The sequence below is a fragment of the Leptodactylus fuscus genome, chromosome 6 (assembly GCF_031893055.1).
Source record: "Leptodactylus fuscus isolate aLepFus1 chromosome 6, aLepFus1.hap2, whole genome shotgun sequence".
NCBI lineage: Eukaryota > Metazoa > Chordata > Amphibia > Anura > Leptodactylidae > Leptodactylus > Leptodactylus fuscus.
The window spans coordinates 100,532,313-100,558,052 of record NC_134270.1 but is presented as its reverse complement, the minus strand read 5'-3'; the positions used below and the strand labels follow the sequence as shown (position 1 = coordinate 100,558,052).

Below are 25,740 nucleotides of genomic sequence, written 5' to 3'. Positions count from 1 at the left end.
AAAGTGTGTAGTTGTTAGGCTGTGATGTTGGGGTAATAGAGGGTCTTTGGTGTGTTAGATGCCCCCAGACATGCTTCCCCTGCTGTCCCAGTGTCATTCCAGAGGTGTTGGCATCATTTCCTGGGGTGTCATAGTGGACTTGGTGACCCTCCAGACACGGATTTGGGTTTCCCCCTTAACGAGTATCTGTTCCCCATAGACTATAATGGGGTTCGAAACCCATTCGAACACACGAACATTGAGCGGCTGTTCGAATCGAATTTCGAACCTCGAACATTTTAGTGTTCGCTCATCTCTACTCAAGACAAAAGACTATTAACCCTGTGATGGTTAGAGAACATCTTTAAAATTCAGCAACATTTTCAAATATTTATTTTTGCAAAAATGTTTAAAGAGCACCCACACTTTCATGAAAAGTTGAAATATCCAGGTATGAGCATACCTCTTGGTGGCATATGTATTGGTCTGCACAAGTTTGTAGATCACAGATAAGATTTTCATGGTCAGGGCTGTGGAAAAATAGGATAGTAGAGAAATAACATGATTATTAAAGGGACCCTCATAGTAGGAAATCAGTATCAAACTAATGACAGTACATTATAGAGCTGCTTACACACTTTCCAAAATTGCTTTTCTTATTCTGCATTGCAGCCCCATTTTCATGAATGTCAGTGATATATTCTTATGGAAATTAACTGAAAAGGGCTCTATTCTCTTGCCAGAGTTGCCCCTCACAAGCTGAGCAAGTGACAACGGCAGAAAGAAATGGTAAGAAACAGCTAACACCTGCATATAACACCTGTGGTTGGAGCTAAGATCATAACTGCAGCACCCAAGGGATTGCCCTAGTAACCTCATACCTATCCCCCCTTTCCCCTCGTGCCTTCTTCAGGGAGCTGGGAGCCTGGTCCATGGGCCTCGGTCTGCAATCGTCTTCTAGTGTCTCAATCCTGGCTCTGGCAGGATCGATTAGTTAGGCCTATCATTTGCATAGATTAAAAGATGATGCTATTATAAAGCTGAGAAAAGGTAGACAATATTTATTAATGTATTTTGGTGGTATGGCTATCTGTCTGAAACACAGAACATTTCACATTTTGACTTAAAGCAGGGCCTTAAATGCTGATACACAAACAACGCCATCATTTTCAAGTGGCAACACCTTTAATAATGCCTCCTTTTTTTAATGTAGATTGTGAGCCCCATATAGGGCTCACAATGTACATTTTTCCCTACCAGTATGTCTTTGGAACATGGGAGGAAATCCACGCAAACAGGGGGAGAACCAGGGACTCCAGTGCTGAAATGCTAACCACTGAGCCACTGTGTTGCCCCAATAATTCTGACCCCAAAACAGTAGTAACAACTCCAATTTTCCCACACACAATTCAAATGATCACCTTTGTACCCCTTCTAGATTTTTGCACCCACTCATCAGTTATTCTAGTGCCTCCTTATAATAATAGTCCCTGCTTATAAATAATATTATATCCTTATCAGTAATAGTTCCCTTATGAATGATAGTCCCTGCTTATAAATAGTGCCCTGTACCAGTAATATTCCCCCTTATCTGTAATAGTTCCCCATTATCAGTAACCGCTTAAAAGTCTATTCAGGTGCTGCTACTCTTTTTTTTAAAAGACCCCCGTCTTTATTACATACCTGTAAAACAATATGTAAATGAGCCTGCCCGTGCACCTTGGGCGTTCCTCCAAGCCTATGTGCACCCCCCTGTGTCATACCTTCAAACAGCCCCCTCTTTTGCTTGTGTTCCGAAAATTCCTCCTCCTCTTCCGTGTAACTGTCTCCAGAGTCTACTGCACATGCCCAAGCACCAATTTCTTGTGGACAGTGGAAGAAAGCGCACAATAAAATGGCACTTGGGCATGTGCAGTAGCGCTCAGAAGGGAGCGTTACTACGCATGCCCTTGGTTTCAATCTACAGGAGCGAGATTAGAGACTCTGGAGGCAGTTAAACAGAGAGAGGGGTGGTTTGATTGTATGACACAGGGGGGTGCACAGAGGTTTGGAGGGACGCCCCTGACCCCCCATAGTGGCCCAACATGGTATATAACACTCCACACAGTATAATATGCTCTACAAAGCCCCAACACAGTATAATGCTCCACATTGGCCTCACACAGTATAATATCCTCTCCAGCTACCCCACACAATGTAATATGCCCCACACAATTATAAAAGGCTCCCCACAACATCCCCCAGTATAATGCTTCACAGTGGCTCCACACAGTATAATTTGCTCCCCACAGTGGCCTCACATTGTATAATATGCTCCTCAGAGCCCACTTCCCACCACAGTATAATGCTCCACAGTGGCCCCCAAACAGTATATGTTCCCCACAGTGCCCCCTTCATATAATGAACTACAGTGGCCCCACAGAGTATAATATGCTCTTGAGAAGCCCCAAACAATATAATATGCTTGACCGTGGCCCCACACAGTATAACAGACTCCCCACAGTGCAGAGAAATAACTCTCTATGTAAAATAGGCTTTCCTCACTGCCCCCCCCAGTGTAAAGCTCCACAGTAGCGCCACACAGTATTATGCTTGACAGTGGCTCCACACAGTATAATGCTTCACAGTGGCCTCATGCAATATAATATGCCTCCCTATGGGCCAACCCAGTATAATACTCCACATGGAGTCAATCCATGACCTTCTAGCTGCCATGTACAAAAGAGTAATAGGCCTTGGTCTACTACATGTAGACAGTAATGTACAATACACTGCATTTCATAAGTATTGTAGTGTATGGCATAGGGGATCAAGCGGTCCCAGCTCCAGCTCCCAGCACCTTGTTAAACAGAAAATAATTTTTTGAAAAAGTATACAAAAAAGTTATTAAAAAAAGTTCAAAACCCTGTTCCATTTCAAAACATAACAATAATAGGTATTGTCATGTTAGAAGACAAGAAAATTATGATATAATCTGATAGCTGAATGCAGTAAAATAAAAAAAAAAAAACACAAAGAACAAATTAATATGTTTTGGTCATCTTACCTTCCCTACTCCACCAAATAAAGGCTATAAAAATTGATTAAGAAGTTGTACATGTTTTGTTCACCTCGATTCCCCCCCCCCCCCCAAAAAAAAAGCAAAAAAGCAATAGAACAGAACTATCACATCACTTCATCTGTAAGAAAGATATGGGTATCAGAAAATGGTGCACCCCAGCAAATCATTTATTTTGGAAAAGTAGTGAAACATAGGGCAAACTTGAAACCTGTACCAACCCCTTTAATGTTTGCTAATAATATACTGTGCATAATTGAAGACTCTCACCAAAACGCTGTGCAGACTTTGGATGGTTGCTTCTTATTTTTTGAGTGGTACAATTTTTAGTCATTTGTAATCCAACTGATTCAGTAAACCTGGACAAGAACAGTTGCACACATGTTTATGACAAATCCAGGACACATAGAAAGGCCAATTTCCTAAAACGTAACTAAATTTTCAGACAACTTTTGATTCTCTGGCAGTATTTGTGTCATTAATACATTTTGTAACATACTTTTAACAAATTTTGGCTCCTTTCTATGAAATTCTGCATATTCTTATTTATTCACTTGCTTCTGTATTGAGAGCTGTTTCTGCCTCTCATTGAATGTCATACCTCCCAACCAACCCGGATTCAGCGGTACAGTTACAGATTCTGGGTCCTGTCCCACTGTCCCAGTCCGCATGAAGTATGTCCCGGTTTCAATTCATCTGCGTCCTTTCCGGGTACAGATGACTTGAATACAGCTGTGAAGCAGGAGTCGTCTGTGGACAGCCCCTTGTTTTACCGCTCTGCCCTGTGTGCTCCGACCGGGAAGCTGTAGGCGCAATGTGATGACGTCACTCACATCGCTACGGGGCTGGCGTCACGTTGCTATGACAGCCTGAAGCCTTGTGAAGGCTCTCTGGCCTGTCATTCTATTGCTTCTATTGCAGGCTATGCTAGGTACCCTGAAAAAGAAGCCCCGGTATTTTGCAATACATTGCATTACTGATCAGACCCCCTGGGGTTCAAGACCCCTAGGGGGTCTATCAAATGCAAAAAAAAAAAAAAAAAGTTTTAAAAAAGTAATAAAAAATATATATATATAAAAAAAATTAAAAATATTAAAAGTTCATCACCTCCCTTTCCCTAGAACACATATAAAAGTAGTTAAATCCTGTGAAACACATACACATTAGGTATCCCTGTGTCCAAAAACGCCCGCTCTACAAATCTATAAAAATATTTTTCCTGTACGGTAAACACCGTAGTGGGAAAAAAAGTCAAAAGTGCCAAACCACCGTTTTTTCACTGTTTTGCCTCTGATAAAATTTTGAATAAAAAGTAATGAAGCAATAGCAATTCCCCAAAATGGTAGAACTAAAAAGTACACCTGGCCCCGCAAAAAAAGACGCCCTATGAATCCCCGTACACAGAAGTATAAAAAAGTTACGCACCCTGTCAGTATTGAGGGAGAAGCTATCTCGCCGGAAGAAGCCTTGGCTGGTAAATATAATGGAGTGGATGGGGATTACATAACCACCCCAGGGATATGGGAAAATATATATTTTTAAAATTACTAATGTTATTTAGAAAGTCGGAGCGGGGAGGGTGTTTAGATTAGTGTAGGGATTTCAAATCATCCTGGACAACTCCTTTAAACTGGGAGCCAGATGAGAGGGGAATTATACTGTGGGGCCAGAATACAGGGACATTAAACTGGGGAGGCCAGATGAGGTAGACATTAAACAGGGGGACCAGATAAGGAGACATTAAACTGGGGGTCATATACAGGAGAGAATTAACTTGGGGGTCAGATGAAGAACGACATTAAACTGAGGGAAGATGAAGGGGGGAATTAAACTGGGGCAGATGGAGGGGGACAGTAAACTATGGAAGCACCAGGAGACTGACATTATAATGTGGGAGTGAATGTAGGGGCATTATACTGTGTGGGAGTACAAGAGAAATGGATGGGAATGGATGAAGTCAAAGTAGAAGTGGGTTGGAATAAAGATGTCGTGGAGCGCATTGTGCGCTGCACATTCTGTCCCTCTTTCGGTTCTTTGAAAATTGGGAGGTTCAGGATATAGTACTGGCTGTATAACGTAGAGAAAATGAGAGGAGGGGAGGGTTACTTTAAAAACAGTTATATCTTTATATAACATTATAAACTGTAAAAATGTATATCTTTATATAAGACATTATAAAATGTACAAACTTGCTTTTTATTAAGAGATGCAGGATTTCACAGAAAGAATCCAAAATTTCTTAATAAAGCATATTAAAAATGTAATTAATGACACAAATACTGTTAGAAAATCAAAAGTTATCTGAAAGTTTAGTTGTGCTTTAACCTTTTTCCTTTGCATTTTATGCACTCCAAAATAGCAGCATCCAGATGTCTTCCACTTACTCTATATTGGTCCAATTTGATCTGTTTTCCACTGTGAGAACTGGGGCTTCATTTTTCGAGAGACTCTCCAAAACCTCTTGCACGATCTGGTCAATTGCAGCAACAACCTGAGAACTGAGGTAAGAAGATTTTGATATACAGATTTCAAAACAAGAAGTACTATGAAGGTATTGCTGGCATTAGTCAGTGCATAAGGATTGTAAAATAACAGAGTGACATGTGACATCAGGAGGAATTTTTGAAAAGTGTTGGCCATAATGGTAGATAATCGTGCAAGTTTAATATTGAAACAACTGGTCAGACTTTCTACTTTCTATCATGATTAAAATGACACCAATAAAGATCGTGGTAGTTCTTATTAGTGACAGCTCCATGGATGATTCTCCATAGAGAGATAAACTTCACCGAGGAATAGTACATATATCCAAGTAATTTTCACCGAAAAATATGGCCAATAATAAAATATTCAGTGCTTTATTGCTATACATTAGAAGTATAAAGTCCCAAATATAAACAATTATGAGCAGAGAAAACAAAAAACAGAGGTGCGTGGTGGGAAGAAGACCTGCGCTCACTGGAAATGATGTACACAAGAACTAGAATGTCCAATTATGGAATCTTTATTGTGGTAGGTACAACCACAAGATGCGTTTCGGGCCAAATCGGGCCCTTTCTCAAGTGCAAACATGCAAGTCAAATGGCAGGTTTTCCAGAATCTTTTTCTAAAATACAATGAGGCAGATAAACTAATAGATATGTTTTTTTTAAAAACAGTTTTTGATTAGTTTGTGCTCTTTGTACAACATGTGGAGACGGCTTATTGAAAAGGGTTTTAGTTTACTATGCTAAACAGTGACACAGTACTTGCACCAAAATTTTATCCAAATTTTTGCATCAAAATTTTTAAATTCAAAGTTTTAACTTTTAACTTGCTTAGCTTGCAAAAAAATGTATGTTTAACCAGATCGCCAGGGCAGTCATGTGCCCGTCCCCAGTACATTTTCAGATTTTTCGGTGATGTTTCGTTTCCAGAAACAGAACATAACCTATAGTAACCCCCTCACCCCATCATACCTACCTGTCTTCCTGTCTGGATCTTCAGGGTACAGGACATCACTACCTTCAAGGGAGCCATCTGCCGGCCGCCCACACCTGCGCAATAGAGCCAGAGTGCTGGCTACAATGCATGCCGGCCCTACAGCTCCATTCAGGCACCAGCAGACGTCAAAAAGAAGAGGGGCTGGCCCCAGAGAAGGAAGTGATCTCCTGTGACCAGAAGACACAGGAAGACAGGTACATATGCTGGGGTGGAAGGGTGAGCTTTCTTAGTTAGTTGGGAAGGGCTGGTAGTGGTCTGGCTAGCTAGGGAAACAGGGAGTGGGTGTGTGAGATGGAAGTAGTGTGAGTCAGCTCTAAGTGAAGCACAATGCATCATGGTAGTTGTAGGAAAACAAAACAGGAAGCTACCCATGTAAACAAATGCAGAAAATGACAGGAGCTCCCAGAGGAACCCAGTAATCACTCAAAACACTGCGAAGGGTATTTGGTTGCACTTATTAACCTATTAGTAGCAATTTACCTTTTTTGAAAAATATTTTTTTTGCCCTGAAAACCCCTTAATCCACAACCATCAGTTTGGCCTGGATAATGGCATGTGCTCGATAGTTGAGCCTGTGCCATCCATAGCGGATATCACCTGTCACATATATGATTGGATTGTTTACTGTGAGCCAACACATTGGAATACATACATCTGGATCATGTATTCTTGTACCAATTCTGTACTATATTGTAATGAGCTTGTAATATACTCCACATGCAGTACAAATGCAGATGCACATGTGCACGTGCAGTACATTACTTATCTTGTACTGATTCTGAGTTCAATCTTGTATTATACTTCAGAGTTACGCCTACTATTCTGCTGGTATAGTTAATGGAGGAGAATCAAGAGTTTATAACCCCATCACCAGGCTGGGAGCCTGGACCAAAATACTGGAGGAAATCCATAAGGATCTCCAACATTATTTAGGGCAAATTCACATGAGAGAATCAGATTCCCCCGATTGTTCCTCCCATTGTTTTAAATAATGGTCCTGCTTGATCTAGCTATTCCATGGGAAGCCATGGGGCGGAAAATGAATAGGAATCTTAGATGAATGTTTACCTTAAATTCCTCTTCATTCTCCAAGTTTGAACAAGCCCTTATGCCAGACTAACAGATCTGAAGATCGGATTCCAGTTACAGTAACTGACTCTCTTACCTAGTAATAGGTTCTTGTTTCATCTCCTTTACTTCTGGATTTTGTCTTTCTCTTCTCTGTATGGATCTTAGCAGGGATTTTCGGTGTTCTTCTACACAGTGGAAAAAGTCAGGACTCTGCATAAAAGCCATGTGGAAACCTGCAAGTATGAATACACATATAAGGGATAATTAGCAAGGCAGAAAATGAAGAGGATTCCTCTTCATTTTCCGACCCTTCGGAATGGGGGTAATGTGCTGTAATCTAGGTCAGGATTGAGCAGCGGGTTTATTTTTTTTTTTTGGAGTCCTGCTTCAATCTCGTCCTCCCACTGAAAATGCTGATTTTTTAGGCCAGGACGCCACTTACTGTAAATGCTGAGGTTTGCCCACGGTGTGAACACCTTGGAAAAAAGGGTGTCATTTTACAGTTACTGAAAATTCCATTCCGACTTTGTATTAAATTACGAGAAACCCTGCGGTATTGGAAATCGCAGCATGGAAATTATACCTACAAAAACTTCAGCAGTTTCCCCATAAGTATATTTGAAGCAGAAAGTCCACAGAGGAAAGAACCGCCTTATTTTGCCGCCATGGTTTTCCCACAGAACTTTTTTCCTGTGGGATGCCATGTGGGGCTTAGCCTTAAGGTGGGGTCCACCAAAAAAATAAAAAGCACCAATGATTGCTGTGTGAACATACTAAAATGATATTATAACATTAATAAAGAGACTTCACCCTTCACATGTGTATTAGTTTAGCTCTATTTGTAATTTGTACGTTTGTAGGTGTGAGTCCTCAGCATTCTGTACCTGTGTTGTCCCCACCATATACCATTTAGGTCTGCCTGCATCCTGCAAAGAACCATGGCTTCATCTGATATCAAGTGAATGTGGCCTCCCTTTCAGTGATATGATTTATAATCATGTCCTTTTCCAGTGAAGTGTTCACAACAGTATTGACTTATATGTACTGTATATATGGCTCAGTTTGTTAATGAATATCTACTTATTCCTTTGTATAAGACTACCCAAAGATAAAAGGTAACCTTTTTCTTGCCGAGGACATCTCTCTACGTCCTCCGAGGGTGGCATTTCTGTAGCGGAGGACGTAGCTAAAATGTCCTCTCTACTAATGCCGATATCTCAAGATTGAATGCAGCTATCTTGAAAATGATACCAAGGACTTCATGATAAAACTTATAGTTTCGGAGTGATTCACTGTTGAAAACGCTATTTGGCATTGAGATCCAACTGCAGATCTCAATTCCTGACAGCGTTTCAACAGTGAATCGCTCCCTAACTCTAAGTGCTATCATGAAGACCTTGGTATCATTTTAAAGATTAATGTTTAACCCCTTAGTGACCAGCCTGTTTTGGACCTTAATGACCAAGCCAAATTTTTGAAATTTGCCCTGTGTGACTTTATCAATGAATAATTCTGTAACAGTATATTGCATCCAAGCGATTCTGATATTGTTTTTTCGTGACATGTTGTACTTTACTGAGAAGGTAAAATTAGACTGATATAACTTGTGTAAATTTATTAAAAAACTCGCAAATGCTGAAAATTTTGAAAATTTTTCAATGTTTTCCATTTTTAGCTGCGATATCTCACATATACACAATAATACAGGGCAAAAAAGTTAGTAGTTATATATTTCCAAATGTTCCTTTTGTGTTTCAAGCATATTTGAGATAATTTTAGCATATTTGAGTAACTTAGACAATTTACAAGTTTATCAAGTTTATAAGCAAATTTTGGAAATTTTGAGTGTGTGATTTTTTCCTGTACCAAGCTATGTTTGCAGACAGGAATAGGTGGCATAATGACAGAAACTCCCATTAAATGACCCAATTTGGAAAACTAGACCCCTTCAGGTATTCTTTGAGGGGTATAGTGAGCATTTTGATCAAACAAATATTGTTTTGCAAGAATTATTACAAATGATGAAAAAAATTTCATTTTCATTTTCTTCAAATATGTGTCATATTAAAGCCAGTTTTTTTGCACACAACACATCAAAAAGAAGAAACACACCCCAAAATATATCACCCCACTTCTCCCGTGTTAAAAAATGTTCACTTTGTGGCCTTAGTCCTATGTACGCACATACAGTAGGGCCTAAGAGGTATGGAGGGCCAAATGGATTTCAAAACACAAATTTTGCTTGCAGATATTTTATGTCCATTGCACATTCAAACAAGATTTGAGTTACCAAAGCAATTGAAAACACCCATAAATGACACCATTTTATAAACTAGACCCCTTAGGGTATTCATTGAGGGGTATAGAGAGTACTTTGACCCTATAAGTTTTGAGAAAATTTGCGTCAAACAAAAAAAATTTCATATTTTTTACACAAGTGTCATTTTATAGGCCGTTTTTTTTGCACATAACACAAGAAAATGAAGAAAAACACCCCAAAATAGATGACCCCATTTCTCCCGTGGTCAAAAATGTACACTTTGTGGCCTTAATCCCATGTACGGACGCACAGTAGGGCCCAAAAAGAAGGGAGCACCAACTGGATTTCAAGACACAATTTTTGCTTCTAAATGTTTCAGGCCCATTGCGCATTCAAACAAGATTTGAGTTACCAAAACAATTGAAAACCCCAATAAATGACACCATTTTATAAACTAGACCCCTTGAGGTATTCATTGAGGGGTATAGTGAGTATTTTGACCCCATAGGTTTTAAAAGAATTTGCGTCAAACAAAAAATTCTCATATTTTTTACACAAAAGAGTAATTTTAAAGGCAGTTTTTTTGCACATAACACATGAAAATGAAGAAAAACACCCCAAAATAGATGGCCCCATTTCTCCCGTGTTCAAAAATGTACACTTTGTGGCCTAAATTCTATGTACGGACGCACGGTAGGGCCCAAAAAGAAGGGATCACCAACTGGATTTCAAGACACAAATTTTGCTTGCAGATATTTCAGGCCCATTGCACATTCAAACAAGATTTGAGATACCAAAACACTTGAAACCCCCCATAAATGACCCCATTTTATAAACTAGACCCCTTAAGGTATTCATTGAGGGGTATAGTGAACATTTTGACCCTATAGCCGTTTCACAGATTTTACTAACTTAGGGATGTGTAGGTTAAAAATTAGTAAAATGTCCCTTTATCCCCAAAGTTTTCATTTTCACAAGGGGTTAAAGGAGAGAAAGCCCCCCACAGTTTGTTACACAATTTCTCCTGAACACGGCAATACCCCATATGTGGCCATAATCTGCTGTATGGGGACATGGTGGGGCTCAGAATGGAATGAGCGCTATTTGGATTTTGGAGGGCAGATGTTGCTGGAATAGTTTTCAGGTGCCATGTCGCATTTGCTGAACCCCTAAAGTACCAATACAATGGAAACCCCTCAAATGTGACTCCATTTTAAAAACTACACCCATCAAGGAATGTATCAAGGGGTATTATCATTTTGAGCCTAAAAATGCTTCCCAAAAATTAATGTACAAAATGAAAATTGAAATTTTTAAAGAAATATGCCATTTCGGTGCCCAATACGTTGCACCCACTTTGTGTTGTCAGAGACCTGCACTCCTAAAACTATTAAGGGGCCATCCCGAGGGTCAAAAAATTATATATGTGGGTGTAAACTGCCGCTTGGGCACACAGCAGGGCTCAGAAGAGAAGGAGCAGTGCGCTTTTTAGCTATTGGGGTACAGTGTTAGAGGGACTTTCGGGGCGCCATGTTGCTTTTGCAGAGCCCTGAAGGTGCCAGTAAACTGGAATTCGCCAAGAAGTGACCCCATTTTGTAGGGGAAATTTTAGGGTCTCGGCAAATATGACATGGTGTCCAAAAACCAACAATCTAAATCTGCACTCCAAAAGCACATAGCGCTCCTTCACATCTGCGCCCTGCTGTGTACCCAAATGGCGGTGTATGCCCACATGTATGACACTGGTGTACCCCGGATAACGGACTTAATGCCATATGTAGGTAGAAAGGCTGTTTGGGCACAGCCGGGCACAGAAGGAAAGGAGCGCTATATTGGTTTTTGGAGCACAGTTTGGTTTTAGGACACCATGCCACTTTTGCAAAGCCCCTGAAGTGGAATCTGCAGACATGTCACCCCATTTTGGACACTACCCCACTGATGGCATTTATCAAGCGGTGTAGCGAGCATTTTAACCCTTGAGGGTTGCATTTATTTGGTTTCCAGAAATGAAATTGCGGCTGATAATGAGAAGTTAAAAATGAAGTTTTCCAGAGATTCGCCATTTCAGTATCTGATATGTTGTGCCCAACTTATGTCAGCAGAGATACACACTCCAAAAACTGTTAAGTGGGTATCCCGGGCATAACAGCTTTCAGAGCGTTCATCTCTGATACGAGTCGGACACAACATATTACGCACTGAAATGACCGATTCTTGGAAAAATTGGCATTTTCACTTCTCACAATCAGCTTTGTATTCATTTATGGATAATATGTTATAGCAACACTTGGGGGTTAAAAATGCTCTCTGTACCCCTGGATAAATCCTTCAGGGGTGTAGTTTCCAAAATAAGGTCACATATCAGGGGATTCCACTTTACTGGCACTTCAGCTCTGCAAAAGTGTCATGGCATCCAAAAACCAAACCGTCTGTGCTCCAAAAACCCAATAACCCTTCTTTTCCCTTCTGTGTCCGGCTGTGCCCTAATATCAGTTTATACCCACATATGACATTACGTCCGTTATCCTGGGTACACCAGTGTCATACATGTGTCATACATGTGGCATAAACTGCAGTTTGGGCGCACAGCAGGGCGCAGAAGGGAAGGAGCGCTATGCGACTTTTAGAGTACAGATTCAGATGTTTGGTATCCGGACGCCATGTCATGTTTGTAGAGCCTATAACGTACCAGAAAACTGGATTCCCCAAAGGAGTCACCCCATTTTGAAAACTGCACCCCTGAAAGAATATATCAGGGGGTGTAGTGAGTATTAGTATCCCGGACGTGATTGCAGAGGGGATGGCGAAGAGGGAATATATAAGCGGTGCGGAGGACATTGCAAACACCAAATTCCCTACTATGTCCCATGATTGGGGGAGTCACTCTGGGGTCACTTCCGGTTTCTTTTCCCTCGTAAGCTGTAAATCTGGGGTGTCCCCTGATATCCGCTTGCACAGCTTATATATTCCCTACCTGACGCAGCCAGTTGTATTCTAATGATTTGGCGATTTTGGGGTTGTTTGTCTTCACATTACTAGATGCTATATTTTCTTTATTTTTCTGGTGACGTGGCCATATAAGGGCTTGTTGTTTGCGGGATGTGATGCATTTTGTAATGACACCATTTTTGGGTGCCTACAACTTATTGAATACATTTTATTAACCCTTTTTTGCAGGATTTTTTAAAGAAAAATCAATCCTGGCATTGCATTCTACCTTTTAAATTTTTCGCCATGCAGCGTACAATATAAGTAACATGTTCCCTTTATTCTGCGGGTCGGTACGGTTACGGCGATACCTCATTTATAGTATTTTTTTATGCGATACTAATTCTGTAGAATAAAAACACATTTAGGGACGTAAATCAATGTTTTTTGCATCGCCATCTTCTGAGAAGCGTAACATTTTTATTTTTCGGTTGACAGTGTTGGTTGAGGGCTTATTTTTTGCGGGACAATGTGCGCTTTTTATTGGTACTGTTGTGGGGTGTATATGACTTTTTGATCACTTTTTATAGCATATTTTGTAAGGTGAGATGGCGAAAAATCACTACTTCCGGCGGGTTTTTTCCGGGTTTTTTTTTTTACGTTCACCGTATACATTAAATATTGTTGGAGTTTTATTGTTCAGATTGTTACGGACGCGACAATACCAAATATGTATTGTTTTTATTAAGTTTTAGGGTTTTTTTTAATATAATTCATTTTTTATAGAAAAAAGGAAATTTTGGGGCTTTATAAGTTTATTCATTTTTATCAGACACTTTATTTATTTTTCACTTTTTATTTTTTACTTTTACACTTTTTACTTTAGGACACTTGGATTAGTGATGCTTTGATGCAGTTAGTGATGCGTGTGCAGTTTGACAATTTGCTTAAGGTTTTTAGTTGCACTGTATGAACACGGCTCTAGTCCTTAATTGGATTTGCACCACACCCGTCTTCTGCCAAGGTTGCCCCTGTTCATTAAGTGGTTAATCTGTCTTGCCTGTGATTGACAGCTTTTCTTCCTGTCAGGTTCTGGGCGGGTTCTTCCTTCCCTATTTAGTCTTGGCTCACAGTCACACTGGTGCCGGTTATTGCCTCTAGCTTTCTGGTATCTCTTGCGTTTATTTACTTGTATGCTGATCCTTGACCTCTGGCTTTCCTACTGACTATTCTCTTGACTCCGATTTGGCACTGCATCGCTCTCTTGTTACCGAACCCTGGCTACCTGACCTCCCTTTGTTGTTGTACGTCTTGTCTGCGTTTTGTGTTTCACGTATTCAGGGAGGGATTGTCCTCGTGGTTGTCGCCTATCACCTAGGATAGGGTCTGGAAATAGGAAGGGAAAGCGGGGGGCTTCAGTTTAGGGCTCACTGTCCCTTGTGCCCCTCCCTCCAGGGTTCACCAGCAGCTTCTGGGGAATTATCATCTGGCTATTCCCTAACACATACAAGTATAATGTAATTTTCCCCTGAGCTTTACTAGTGGGGAATTCTTATGTAATACTCTCTAAACATAACCAGGAAGTTTATTGGCGCTGTGACTCAGGCGTTTACCATTGTCCAGGTGGCAGCGCCAAAAAAAAGTCGCACCAAACACTTATACATCACATAAACAAAGTCATGAGTCATGAGTTTACATTTCACCCAATCCCTGTCCTGTCCATACCTGAGCTTTCTAGAGTAAAATACATCTCTAGTGATATCCGTTACACGCTAAAATAATAGTAATAACGATTATCACTAGAGATGAATGTATAGGTTGCTAAAATTTTTATAGAGGGATGGAAAATAACATTTATATGTAAAGTCCTATTTAATTTGCATGTACAAAATGGTATGGCACATTTCTGCGATTTTGGCGATTCTTTACCACCCAGCCCTGTAAATATATACATGTGTGGTATGCATGAACTCCTGACATATGGCAGTTTTTTAGAAAGTACATTTTGTTTGCAGAAAGGGATTGCTTGAGCTGCACTTTAGTGGCGAATTTTAATTTTTGTGCAATTTTTGCTAGCGATCTCTGTTGCAAAGTTGCATGAAGGTGGTTGTATATATGGAACATTAAGTTGTATTTTTATATATGGTATGCTGTTCAATCTGAAAAAAAGTTAGATTTTAGTATCACAGTCACAGTTTGCTAGGTGCAGTATAGATTTTTAACATATTAGTGAATAACAGCAAAATCCTGCCTGTCTTCTGTATTAGTATTTTTGGGAGTCTGAGCTCTTGTTGTAGTTGATGTTTGCGGTACATATAGTATATATATATATATATATATATATATATATATACACACACTTTGACTACACCTTAAGCTATTATTTTAATTGTATTTTGCATTTGAATGTGAGATTGAACATGAGCTTTAGGTGCAAATATGTGTTTTAGTGCATTTTTTCAAAAAATTATTTGTGTTTGTCACAAAGTTGCATGAAGGTGGATGTGGCTATCGATGACCCATTGAGACATATGTAATCTTTAGGTTCTCTATTTTCAAAAAATTTATAGGGTTTAGGGGTTCACTTACTTTTCATGGTGTGTAATCCCTACATTTTATAGGATGATACTTTTTTTAACACTTCCATTTTCAAAGTAGATTTTTGTTCCTTCCAGTTCCGGTGATTTTCTGAAGAAACGTGCATGCGGGTGTAGGCCATAGTGGTATGAATGAACTCTGCACAGGTTGAACTCTTATCTTTAGGAGGTTTTGTGCACATAATTTTTGTTTGGTTTCTGCTTTTAGCAACTAATATACATTTATTGGCATTTTTTTATAAAAAAAATTCACTTTAAATCAAAATTGCATGAAAGTGTCTGTTCGTATACAGTACCAAGTGGCATTCTGATAATGCTGCAGGTGTCTACTTTAAGAAAATATATAGGTATGGGGGGAGGGTTGGATGATTTTTTTAATGTTGCAATTTAGGCTTAATTTGTCCATCTCAAAACTGTGAAAATTGCTCTGGCTACTGGAGGTGCAAAATTTCCAAAGACCCTCTGGCAGTGAAAGGGTTAAAGGGGTTGTGCACATGACTTTAAAATATGGCTGCATTCTTCTCAGGAAGTGACATCATGTCTGTTGGACACATTGTCATGCTGCAGCTCAGTCCCATTTTAATGGGATGGAGATGTGGCACTGCCATGTGACCAAAGGACATGATGTCACTTCCTGAGAAGAGGAATACAGTGATGTTTTGAATTCCTGCACAAAACTCTTGATCATGATAGTGATCAGGGAAAGCCTGGTTCACTGGGAGCCACAGTGGAGCATATAATACTGTGTGGGGCCACTGCGGAGCAGATAATACTGTGTGGGGGCCACTCTGAAGCACAGAATACTGTGTGGGGGCCATTGTGGAGTATATTATATTGTTCCCATATTGTTTACATGCCAGGCGCTGCTCACTCACCGTATTCTTGATAACTGCAGTTGTGGGTACTAAAGCTGTATCCCTTTCAAGTATCTGAGATATGGCTGCAGCACCCATAGCCGTCACTATCACGAATTCGCTCTAGGGAGGGTGTAGGGGGAAAAAAGTTTTCACCAGGGCCCACAAGATCTTAGTTACGCCACTGGGCAGAAGCTTATTTGATTATGTTATTAACTGCTTATATTACAATAATTTTTTATTTGCTAATAAAACCTACAGGGCGTAAAAGGATTGTCCCAGGTCAGAAACTTGAATGCAGGCAACAATAGAGGGCTAGAAAATAAAAAAGCAGTGATACATACCTGTATAATTCCTTCCGCACCTCCACTGCTCTGTTTGTATACAGAGTCAGTCACCGCTCTCAGCAGTATAAAGCGGCGCCTGGCTGCAGCTGTTTGGTTGACATGTCATCACCAGTGGATTTGCTGTTATCACTACTATACAAACATAGTAGCAAAGGCAAGGGCTGGCCCACCGCAGAATTGAAGGGGAGGATGAATGTATCAGTTTTTTTTTACTTTCTTTACCTACCCTGCTGCCTGTATTCAAATTTCTGATCTTGGACTACTCTTTTACCCTGTACAGGTTTTTACCAGCGTGTAAAAAAATCATTATTCCAATATCTGTTGTTTTACAAACTTACACTAGATGGAGCTCTAGGATTACAGACAAAATGACAATCCTTGTATAGACCCATTTATCCATTATATCAGCTTTGTAATTGTATAATCTTCAACATGAGACCAGCAGGATGATATAACCCACCCCTCTGTCGAGAATAAGGCCAGAGCTACACTGTGACGTTCTGTAGCAGTGACTGCTGCAGTCCCCAAGATTGCATTCAATTCAATGCATTTATTTCTACTGCAACTGGAGTTCAAAAGTAAATATCAGTAAGTGGCAGTAAAAAGACCTGCAGAGTAGCCCTGGCCAAAAGGGCACAGTGGTACATTGTAATGTATTCTTAACCCATTCCCATTGCAAGCATTTTCCAATTTTTGTTTTTAACACCCCATCTTCCAAACCCCATAACTTTTTAATTTCTCTGTTCACAGAATCATACAAGGGCTTATTGTTTGCAGAAAAGATTATACTTTGTAATGGTATAATTTATATTCCATATGATGTATTGGGAAGCTTAAAAAAATTAAGTATGGGGTGAAAGGAGAACTAACTTTGTACTGGGTTTCGTTTTTATGGCGTTCACTGTGCAGCCAAAATGACATTTTACTTGTATCTTATGGTTTGGTATAATTCCAGGGATACAAAATTTATTTAGTAATTTTTTTTTTTACATTTTAACCCCTTTAAAAAAAAAAAACCTTGCAAAAAAAAAATTCTTGAAGTGGAGACCCAGTAGCAATGACGGCTGCTCAGCTCCTGAGCGACTACCACATTTAAACACCCGACTTCTGCCTTAATAATACAAGTGATGTTGGTAAAGGGTTAAAGGGCTTCTCTCTGATGTTATAGTAAACAACTAATTATAAACTTGTACTTTCAGTTAAAACTTGGTTCCAAGACAATCACCTGCTACTGTCCAGTAGGCAGTGCGTTGGTACGAACCCTGCACAACAGTGACACCACCTTGGATTTATCCTGGATGGATACAAATCAAGCCAGCCCACTGATTCTATAGTAAACTAAACTTGTATGTCCATTTCCTTAAAAATGACCTTTCACCACCTCCACCAACTCCAGTTCTTAGCATTTGTTAATAGGTGCCAATTCACTGATTCTGATGCAGTTTCTCTAGCCCCCACTGTTCTGGAGTAATAAGTACAGTTAGTTTTCATGCCTGAAACTCTTAGGGTAAGTGCACACTGATCCATTTCCTCTTGGGATGTGGTCATGAATTATATTTTAAAAAAACGCCTGGCGTTTTCTGATCAGGCTTTTGCCAAAAACGCTTCAGGTTCCGCTTTTGAGCAAAAAACCGAGAGCAGGAAAAACCGGCTCACATTGACTTGCATTGAAGTCGTGAGCCAGAAAACGCTCACGGCTTCAAAAAGAATGGACATCTCGCTTCTTTTTTGCCGCTAGCGGAAAAAAACGCAAGCCGAAAAGACTCAAAAGCGTTTTGTATACTTTGAATGGTGAGGCGTTTTTTGGTTCAGGGTTTGGAGGCGGATTTCTACCAAAACCCTGACCAAAAAACTCTGTGTGAACTTACCCTTAGGCTCTGTAGTGTCAGGTGGGCAGTGTCAGGCAGGAGCAGGCAAGGGGGTCATTCAGAGCTCCAATCAGAGGCAGCCAGTGTCAGAGCTCAGAATCACACACCTTGTCTGCTCCTGACACCGCCCTACTGAAAGTACAGAGCCTAAATAGCATCAGGAACCAAAAACAGCATTGATTGCTTGGGAATGGTGGGGGCAAGAGAGAATTCCAACTGTGCAGAAATCAGTGGATAAGAGCCTATGGAATGATGCAAAGAGCTGGACTTGGAATTTTATAAGTTACTTTAGTTTCAAAAGTATTTATTGAATGAAAACACATCATGAACACATTGTGTCACAATACAAATCAGCATTGAATATAAAAGAGAAGATAAAATAGTGTAACGTTAGATTCCGGCAAAGATGTCAGGATATGTGAAAAAGTTACCCACTTAACAGCTAATAATTAGAGATGAGCGAGTACTGTTCGGATCAGGCGATCCAAACAGCACGCACGCATTGAAATGAAAGGAAGCATCTGGTACTTCCGCTTTGACGCCGGCCGGCCGCTTAATACCCCGTGTGCCGGCTACGTCCATTCATTTCAATTTCTACTAATAATGTAATTAAATACACTACCTATAAATTATTTTTAAGGGACTTTCCAGTGTTTAAGAATTTTTGATAAAGGGCTCAGAGTGGGCTTAGGAATAGTCGTTTCATAAGAGATGACTGCTCAGTTACTCACTGGCTGCACTGGTGACTTGCCATTGACTGCACATTTCCTGTGAAGAGGGACCAGAAAGTATAGACTGACAGCGCCGGCATGGCTTCTTTTATTTTTGAATCCATTCTGAGCCCATTGTCAAAAATTTACAAACATTTGTGAAAGAATGGGTTACTCTAAAGAGCTCAGCGAGTTCAAGTGTGGTAAGAGGATGCCACCATTGTAGCAAGAAATGAATCCCCTAGATATTCCAAGATCGGCTGTGGGTGTTATTATTGAGAAGTGGATGCATTTAGGAACCACAGATGCTCAACCACAAAGTCACAAACCACATAAAGTTACAAAGTGGGGTCACCAAGTAAGTACTTTAATGGAACCTTCATAAAAGTCACCAACACTGTGATGGCTCAATAACTACCGAGCTCTGAACCTCCAATAGTGTTCATATCGGCAACAAAACTGTGAACCAGAGCTACATACAAGTCTTACACCATTAAGCACAATGCCAAGCATTGGACACAGTCTTTGTATTGTTGTAGAAAACCTTTACAGAAGACTGAAAACTATTTTAACTGGAAAGGGAGACCAGACTACAAAATAAATAATACCTAAGGGTTTATAGGGTTATGGGGATAATGTCACTCCCTAAGGAGAGATCACCTTCTCAGGTGTATGGAGGCTTACAAAAAGCCATTTTAGCTCCACTGGGGGGATTATAGGAAAAAAAAGCTAATCTGTTTCCCAAGATGTAAATAGGGAAACAGTGCCTCTGTTTGCTGCCCTCTAGAGGTAGCTTCCTTGAACATCATACCCGACTTTCCAACAAAGTATAAAAGTATAAGTTCTAAAAGCATCACATGTAGATGTAATGTGTCCATATAGTTTACATTTGTATACAGCTCTTCTGAACAGAACAAGTCCTATTTGCACATACTGCCGCTAACTCCCTCATGTTGCTACTACAGTCTGTAAATAGAAGAGAGATGTCTCTCTGTGTGTGAACTGAGACCTCTGTTTGCGGGTCACTTCTTATATCGGATGATTTACAGAACACATACGTTAAGGATAATGGATTTTACAGGCATAGTGTTGGGGAAGGAAAAGAGTCTTTTTGTCTTTTGGGAGAGCGGAAGGCTGCCAGCTTGTCTGATCTGCAGGTACAGGAATGTCACATTCCTGCCTAATGCATAGATCAAAAATCTCAAGTTAAAAGTCTACAATAAGCTCATCTGAAAACCTTATTTTACAGTTTATATACTGAATCTCCATAAATAGTTATAGGGATCTGACAGCTATACTAATCTAAACATACATATGGTGAAGGTCATGCAAGGAATCCAGGTGCTGCAACTGTAGGCGTCAATGCCGAAGAATGATTGGTGAAGAAGTAAAGGCTACCATAAGTACTGTGTCATGCCAACAGTAAAGCATACGGAGACCACCGATGTGCGGGGTTGCTTTTCATCCCAAGTGGTGGGCTCACTTACAATTTTGCCTAAGAACACTGCTGTGAATAAAGAATAGTAGTCTGAGGGTCCTCCAAGAGCAACTTCCCCTTACAATCCAGGATTGATTTGTTAATGAACAGTGCCTTTTACAGCATGATGAATCACCATGTCAGGGCAAAAGTGAGAACTAAGTATCTTAATGAACAAAACATTGACATTTTTGGTGAATAGCCAGAAAACCTCTGAAATCTCAATCACATTGAGAAGTTGTCAATTCTCAAAAAAGTGAGTGGATAAACATAAAATACAAACTGTGAAACTCCAAGCACTGGTTAGACAAGAATGGGTTGTCTACAGTTAGGGTTTATCCCAGAAGCTGAGGGAGAATTGTAGAAGCCTTGTAAAATAAGAGTCAACACTGTAAATATTGAGTCTCTGCAAAAACTTATTGTATTTATCAGTTAGCATTTAAAGAAGACCTTTCATGTCCTCCTCGATGTGTGGTATTATACTGTATGCCACTAGAAAGCTGACAGTGTGCTTTCTCACATTGATGACATCAATGAATATGGTCGAAGATTTGCGCAGGAGCCCAGGAGAGGTAAATAACACTTTTTTTATGTTTTATCACCTCCACTGGGTCTCTGATCCTTATACTTCAGTAGTCTGAAAAGACCGCCAAATATAATAATAATTCATGGCTGGTGAACCCCCAAAATTTTGGGTTTTGTCAAACCCGAAATATTTGCAATGTACACTGTAGGGGCCACTGTGGGATATTATACTGTGTGCAGGAGCTGCTTTGGGACATTATACTATTTGAAGGGGCTGCTTTGGGACATTATACTGTCTGGAGGCCACTTTGGGACATTATACTTGATGAAGGGGCCACTGTGGGACATTATAGTGTGTGTAAATAGGGTGATATACTATGTGGGGAGCCAGGAAAAAGAGCACTAGGCCATATGAGGAGTAGAGGGGGGCCAAAGTTAAAAATCTGCCATGCAGTGCAAGCATTTATAGAGTTCGTTGTGTCATGTATTGTCCCATTAGGTGCAGTGCTTGACCTATATTACAATGTATTAGTTCTCCAAACGGGTGCTCCTTAAAAAAATGCACCAAAGAAAACATAGCAGCTCCACAGAAAGGTCACATAGTAGCTGACGGTCTATATTTTATATCTTTGTTAGGAAAACAAAAAAAACCTCTTTAGTGTTCGGTGTGTAATAAATTGCAGAGAATGCGTCTGACATGCTGTCCATATATCTGCCAAGAAGCACTTTCCCATTAGGAGTCTGCCACAGAAGGGTTGTCTTGGCCTAGTTAAATCTCTCTGTTCTGGCTGGTAATCCTCTCTGGGCTTGTCAATGGACAGAATAAATAAAGACACTGCGCACCATTGATAAATGTTTGCCTAATCTCTTTAGGATGAATGTGGTTGAATTCCATTAGCATTACAGGATGGTGCAGGTTTTATGCACAAAATCGTGATTTAATAGACTTCAGTGAATAAAGAAGAAAAACAACAGCAGACACATTACCTAGTAACAAACTGGCCTAAGGATGTTGCTCAGGTTTATCATGTATAATGAAAAATTCAGCACCTTTCTAGTAGATTCACTTCTTAAACATTTTCGAGATGTCTTTGGAATCAGGATATTAATGACCTATCCTTAGGATGGATGAGCACACTGACCTCTTCGTTGTTTACCTCAGTCTAATATATACATGACTACCTACTTATAGCTTAACCCTATGCACTTGTAGCTGCTAAACCCTGCACTGCTAAATACTAAGCATGTAACTAGATAGACCGAGGCAAACAGTGAATGAATGAGGCCGAGATGCTTGTCCAAGATGATCAGTAGGGGGTGCCAAGAGTTAGATATGATCTGACTTTGATGGCCTATTGAAACAACTCTTCATCAATATTCTGATCCTTGAAAAATCTATTCGACCCCATTCCAACATCCGCCGTACTAGTACGGTGCTGCCGCACCATGCCCTGCGAGTGTCAGCCGTATGTTAAGGCAGACAATGCCCTGTAACACCCGCGGTCGAAACCGGGTGTTTGGTGTACCCAATTTACTCCGCACAGCTTACACATTCACTTCGGTGTCACTAATGCTCACTACATCACTTGATAAATTCTTTGAGGGTTGCGGTTTTCAAAACGGGGTCACTTTCTAGAGGTTTCTACTGTTTTGACACCTCAAGGGCTTTGTAAATACGACATGGTTCCTGAAGCTGATCACAGCCAGATCTGCCCTCTAAAAGCTCCTTGGCGCGCCTTCCCTTCTGCATTTCGCTGTGCATCCAAATATTAGTTTACACCCTCAAGAGGGGTACTATGGTAGTCCGGAGAACTTGCATAACAAATTGTGGGATGCGTTTTTTCCTTTAACCCCTTGTGAATGTGCAAATTCTAGGGCTAAACGAAAATATTAGTAAAATAAAATCAAACGTGTAAATTTCACCTCCATTTTGTCTTAATTCCTGTTAAGCACTTATAGGGCTGAAATACTAGGTATATGTTGTTTTGGCTTATTTAAGGGGTGCAGTTTTGAAAATGGGGTGATTTATGGGGGTTTTAATACAAGGGTCTTTTAAAACCCCTTCATAACTGGATTAGTCCCTTAAAAAATGGGTTTTGGAAATTTCTTGAAAATTTTGAATATTGTTGTTTCAATTGTAAACCTTATAATGTCCGTAAAAAATAAAAGGGCGACTAAAGTTTGATGCCGACATAAAGCAGAGATCTGGAACATGAGGTTTATGATATAATTTTGGCGGTCTGACTATCTGTATGCAATACAGTACAGTACAATGTGTTATGAAAAAACAATCTCAAAATCACTTTGGTAAGTTAAAGCGTTCCAAAGTTATTGCCACATAAAGTGACACATGTCAGTTTTAAAAAATCGAGCTTGGTCAGGAAGTCAAAAAGTGCTATCGGCGGGAAGGGGTTAAGGCCCATGTAGTGAACCTCAACATAAAAAAATGCAGTAAAAGCATATAATTTTTTTTCTGCATTTTACATTGTATTTTTTCTGTGTTCTCTTTGGTTTTTCTCCCCTTATAAAAACTAAGGTAAAATTGACATGATGTGTTTTTCAAAAACACATGCATCTTTAGAAAATGCAGCTTTTCCGCAATGTGTGGATAGGATTAGCCAGAACCTCATTCACTTGGCTGGTACTATAAAACGCTGCTTTTCTGCAAGCTGGGGCTTCAGCCTAAGGCCGGGGCCCCACTGGGCAGAGATGCCGAGATTTGTTAAAATGTCATTGAAGTCAATGGGAGTCTGATTTTTACACATGTATTCTTTACAAGTGTACTATGCAAATGTAATGTCCTGGTACTGCTCGTCCAATTCCCTTTAATAGTCCTTGCAGACCGAGATGGTATGGACATTTGCATATAAGGTAAAGAGGTTCCTCCCCCTTCATTCCTTCTATATTAACAGTATTTCTATTTTACCAGAGCCAGCACACAGGGGGGTCCATTAATGCGCCATCTTGTGGATGTTTTGTGAACTACATCTGCCTATACTTGCCATTGTAATTTATGTTGCCAATGTAAAGGAGTGTCCAGTATGATCAGGTGACCTTCAGGACCAATCAAGCTCCCTTGACTGGCCTGGAGGAGGAGGAGTTACAGCCTCTCTAGAGGGGGTTGGAAACCCTTTGTCTTGGTCTTTTGTGTGAAGAGCTCAAGACATGTGGAGCTAAAAAATGGCAGCCAAGCATCAGGGGGCTTCAAACAGAGATGTCTTTCCTCTGTCCTCAAGATCCTCCTCAGAGAGCGTTTTCGTCTGAATTTCCAAGTCTACAATTACTAAAGGATACGGACCTGGTTATCCATACATCTGAGACCTCTGCACGTATCTCCCTATTCAAGTAAGTCTTTGGGACAAATCTATATCTAAAAAGCCCACAGCTAGTCTGGCAGAATTTGAGGGTCTCCCGCTGTCGACACCCCTATTTCCTCTCCTACATACGTGTACCCAGTTTGTTGAGGACTAACCCCCTGGATACAGGTCATCTTTACAAGTATATACAAGTTTAACTACCCAAGCAACTACTAATTAAACTATCCAAAGCATCCCTGCTCCAAGCTCCATCACCTGCTTAATTGGACACTACCTACAAAGATCGCTGTATTGTATGTGAAGAATTACTCCATATGTACATTTGTATTACCTTGTCCTGCTAGTAAAGGAGCAACGACTACCCCCTAGACCTGGTTGTCTGTTGTCATTGTCAGGTACCACGTGGGAGTGGGTAGTCGGGGACATCAAAAAGGAGATTTTGTGCACATTTGAGACCCAGGGACCCCCTAAAAGCCGGCCACATCTGATATATTACCCGTGATACCAGCCCGGCCCTCCTGAGCGTTACAAAAAAATGAACGCGCGTTTACTCCGTGTGCATGGGCCCTAACAAATTGCCAGCCCCAGATGTCACTCCTGGGGCCAGTGATCCACCCCAAAATAGCGGTACCCAAGTGTTGCTGGAAAAATTTCACCTCGGTCCACTTTGACTGAGATGTTAGGGGGGGTTTTAATCACTGACTGTGGCCACTACCACCAGGTATCAGATGTATAGCACAGCAGAAACACAGCAGCTATGGTGGCCACTCAGCTCCTGAGCAGTCGCCATATTTAAATATATGCCAAACTATTTCTGGCTAATCCCATCAACACAATGCAGAAAAAAATCTGCAGCAGAAATACTGTGACTTCAAAAACAGTCACGTTTTTGTAAATCACAGTATGTCAAATATACCTATGGAAATGCTGGTGTTTTCCATATAAGTATAATAGACAGAAATTCCGCAGAGGAAAACTCTGTGGACTTTCTGTAAAAAAACGCTGCGGAAAAAAAAGTGATGCGTTTCCGCCGTGGCCTTTTACATGGTGTTTTTTGGCTCCTTCTCACTGTGTGGGGCCTTAGCTTTAGGATTGAAAACTCATACAGCTACTTAATGGTATGTAGTGCTCCTGTCTGATCCTCTTGACAGTACATAGTCTAAATAGTATATTAGGCACCAAAAATAAAAGCATTGATTGCTCAGGATTGGCAAAGGCTAAAGAAAAAATCCAACTGTGCCAGAATCAGTGGAGCCACCACTATTA

At 40.4% G+C, this 25,740-nt stretch overlaps 1 protein-coding gene across 1 annotated transcript in view; it reads right to left on the bottom strand.

Annotated features, from left to right (window-relative positions):
- Nucleotides 1-25,740, bottom strand: part of SPO11 (SPO11 initiator of meiotic double strand breaks) — a 71,522-nt gene that overhangs the window by 22,928 nt on the left and 22,854 nt on the right. Inside the window, exons 2-5 of the mRNA XM_075276872.1 lie at nucleotides 7,686-7,824; nucleotides 5,422-5,535; nucleotides 3,308-3,396; nucleotides 443-509 (exon numbers count right to left, since the gene is read on the bottom strand). Of these exons, the coding sequence (XP_075132973.1) occupies nucleotides 443-509; nucleotides 3,308-3,396; nucleotides 5,422-5,535; nucleotides 7,686-7,816 (401 nt within the window). The 5' untranslated portion in view covers nucleotides 7,817-7,824. The remainder of the gene's footprint in view (nucleotides 1-442; nucleotides 510-3,307; nucleotides 3,397-5,421; nucleotides 5,536-7,685; nucleotides 7,825-25,740) is intronic.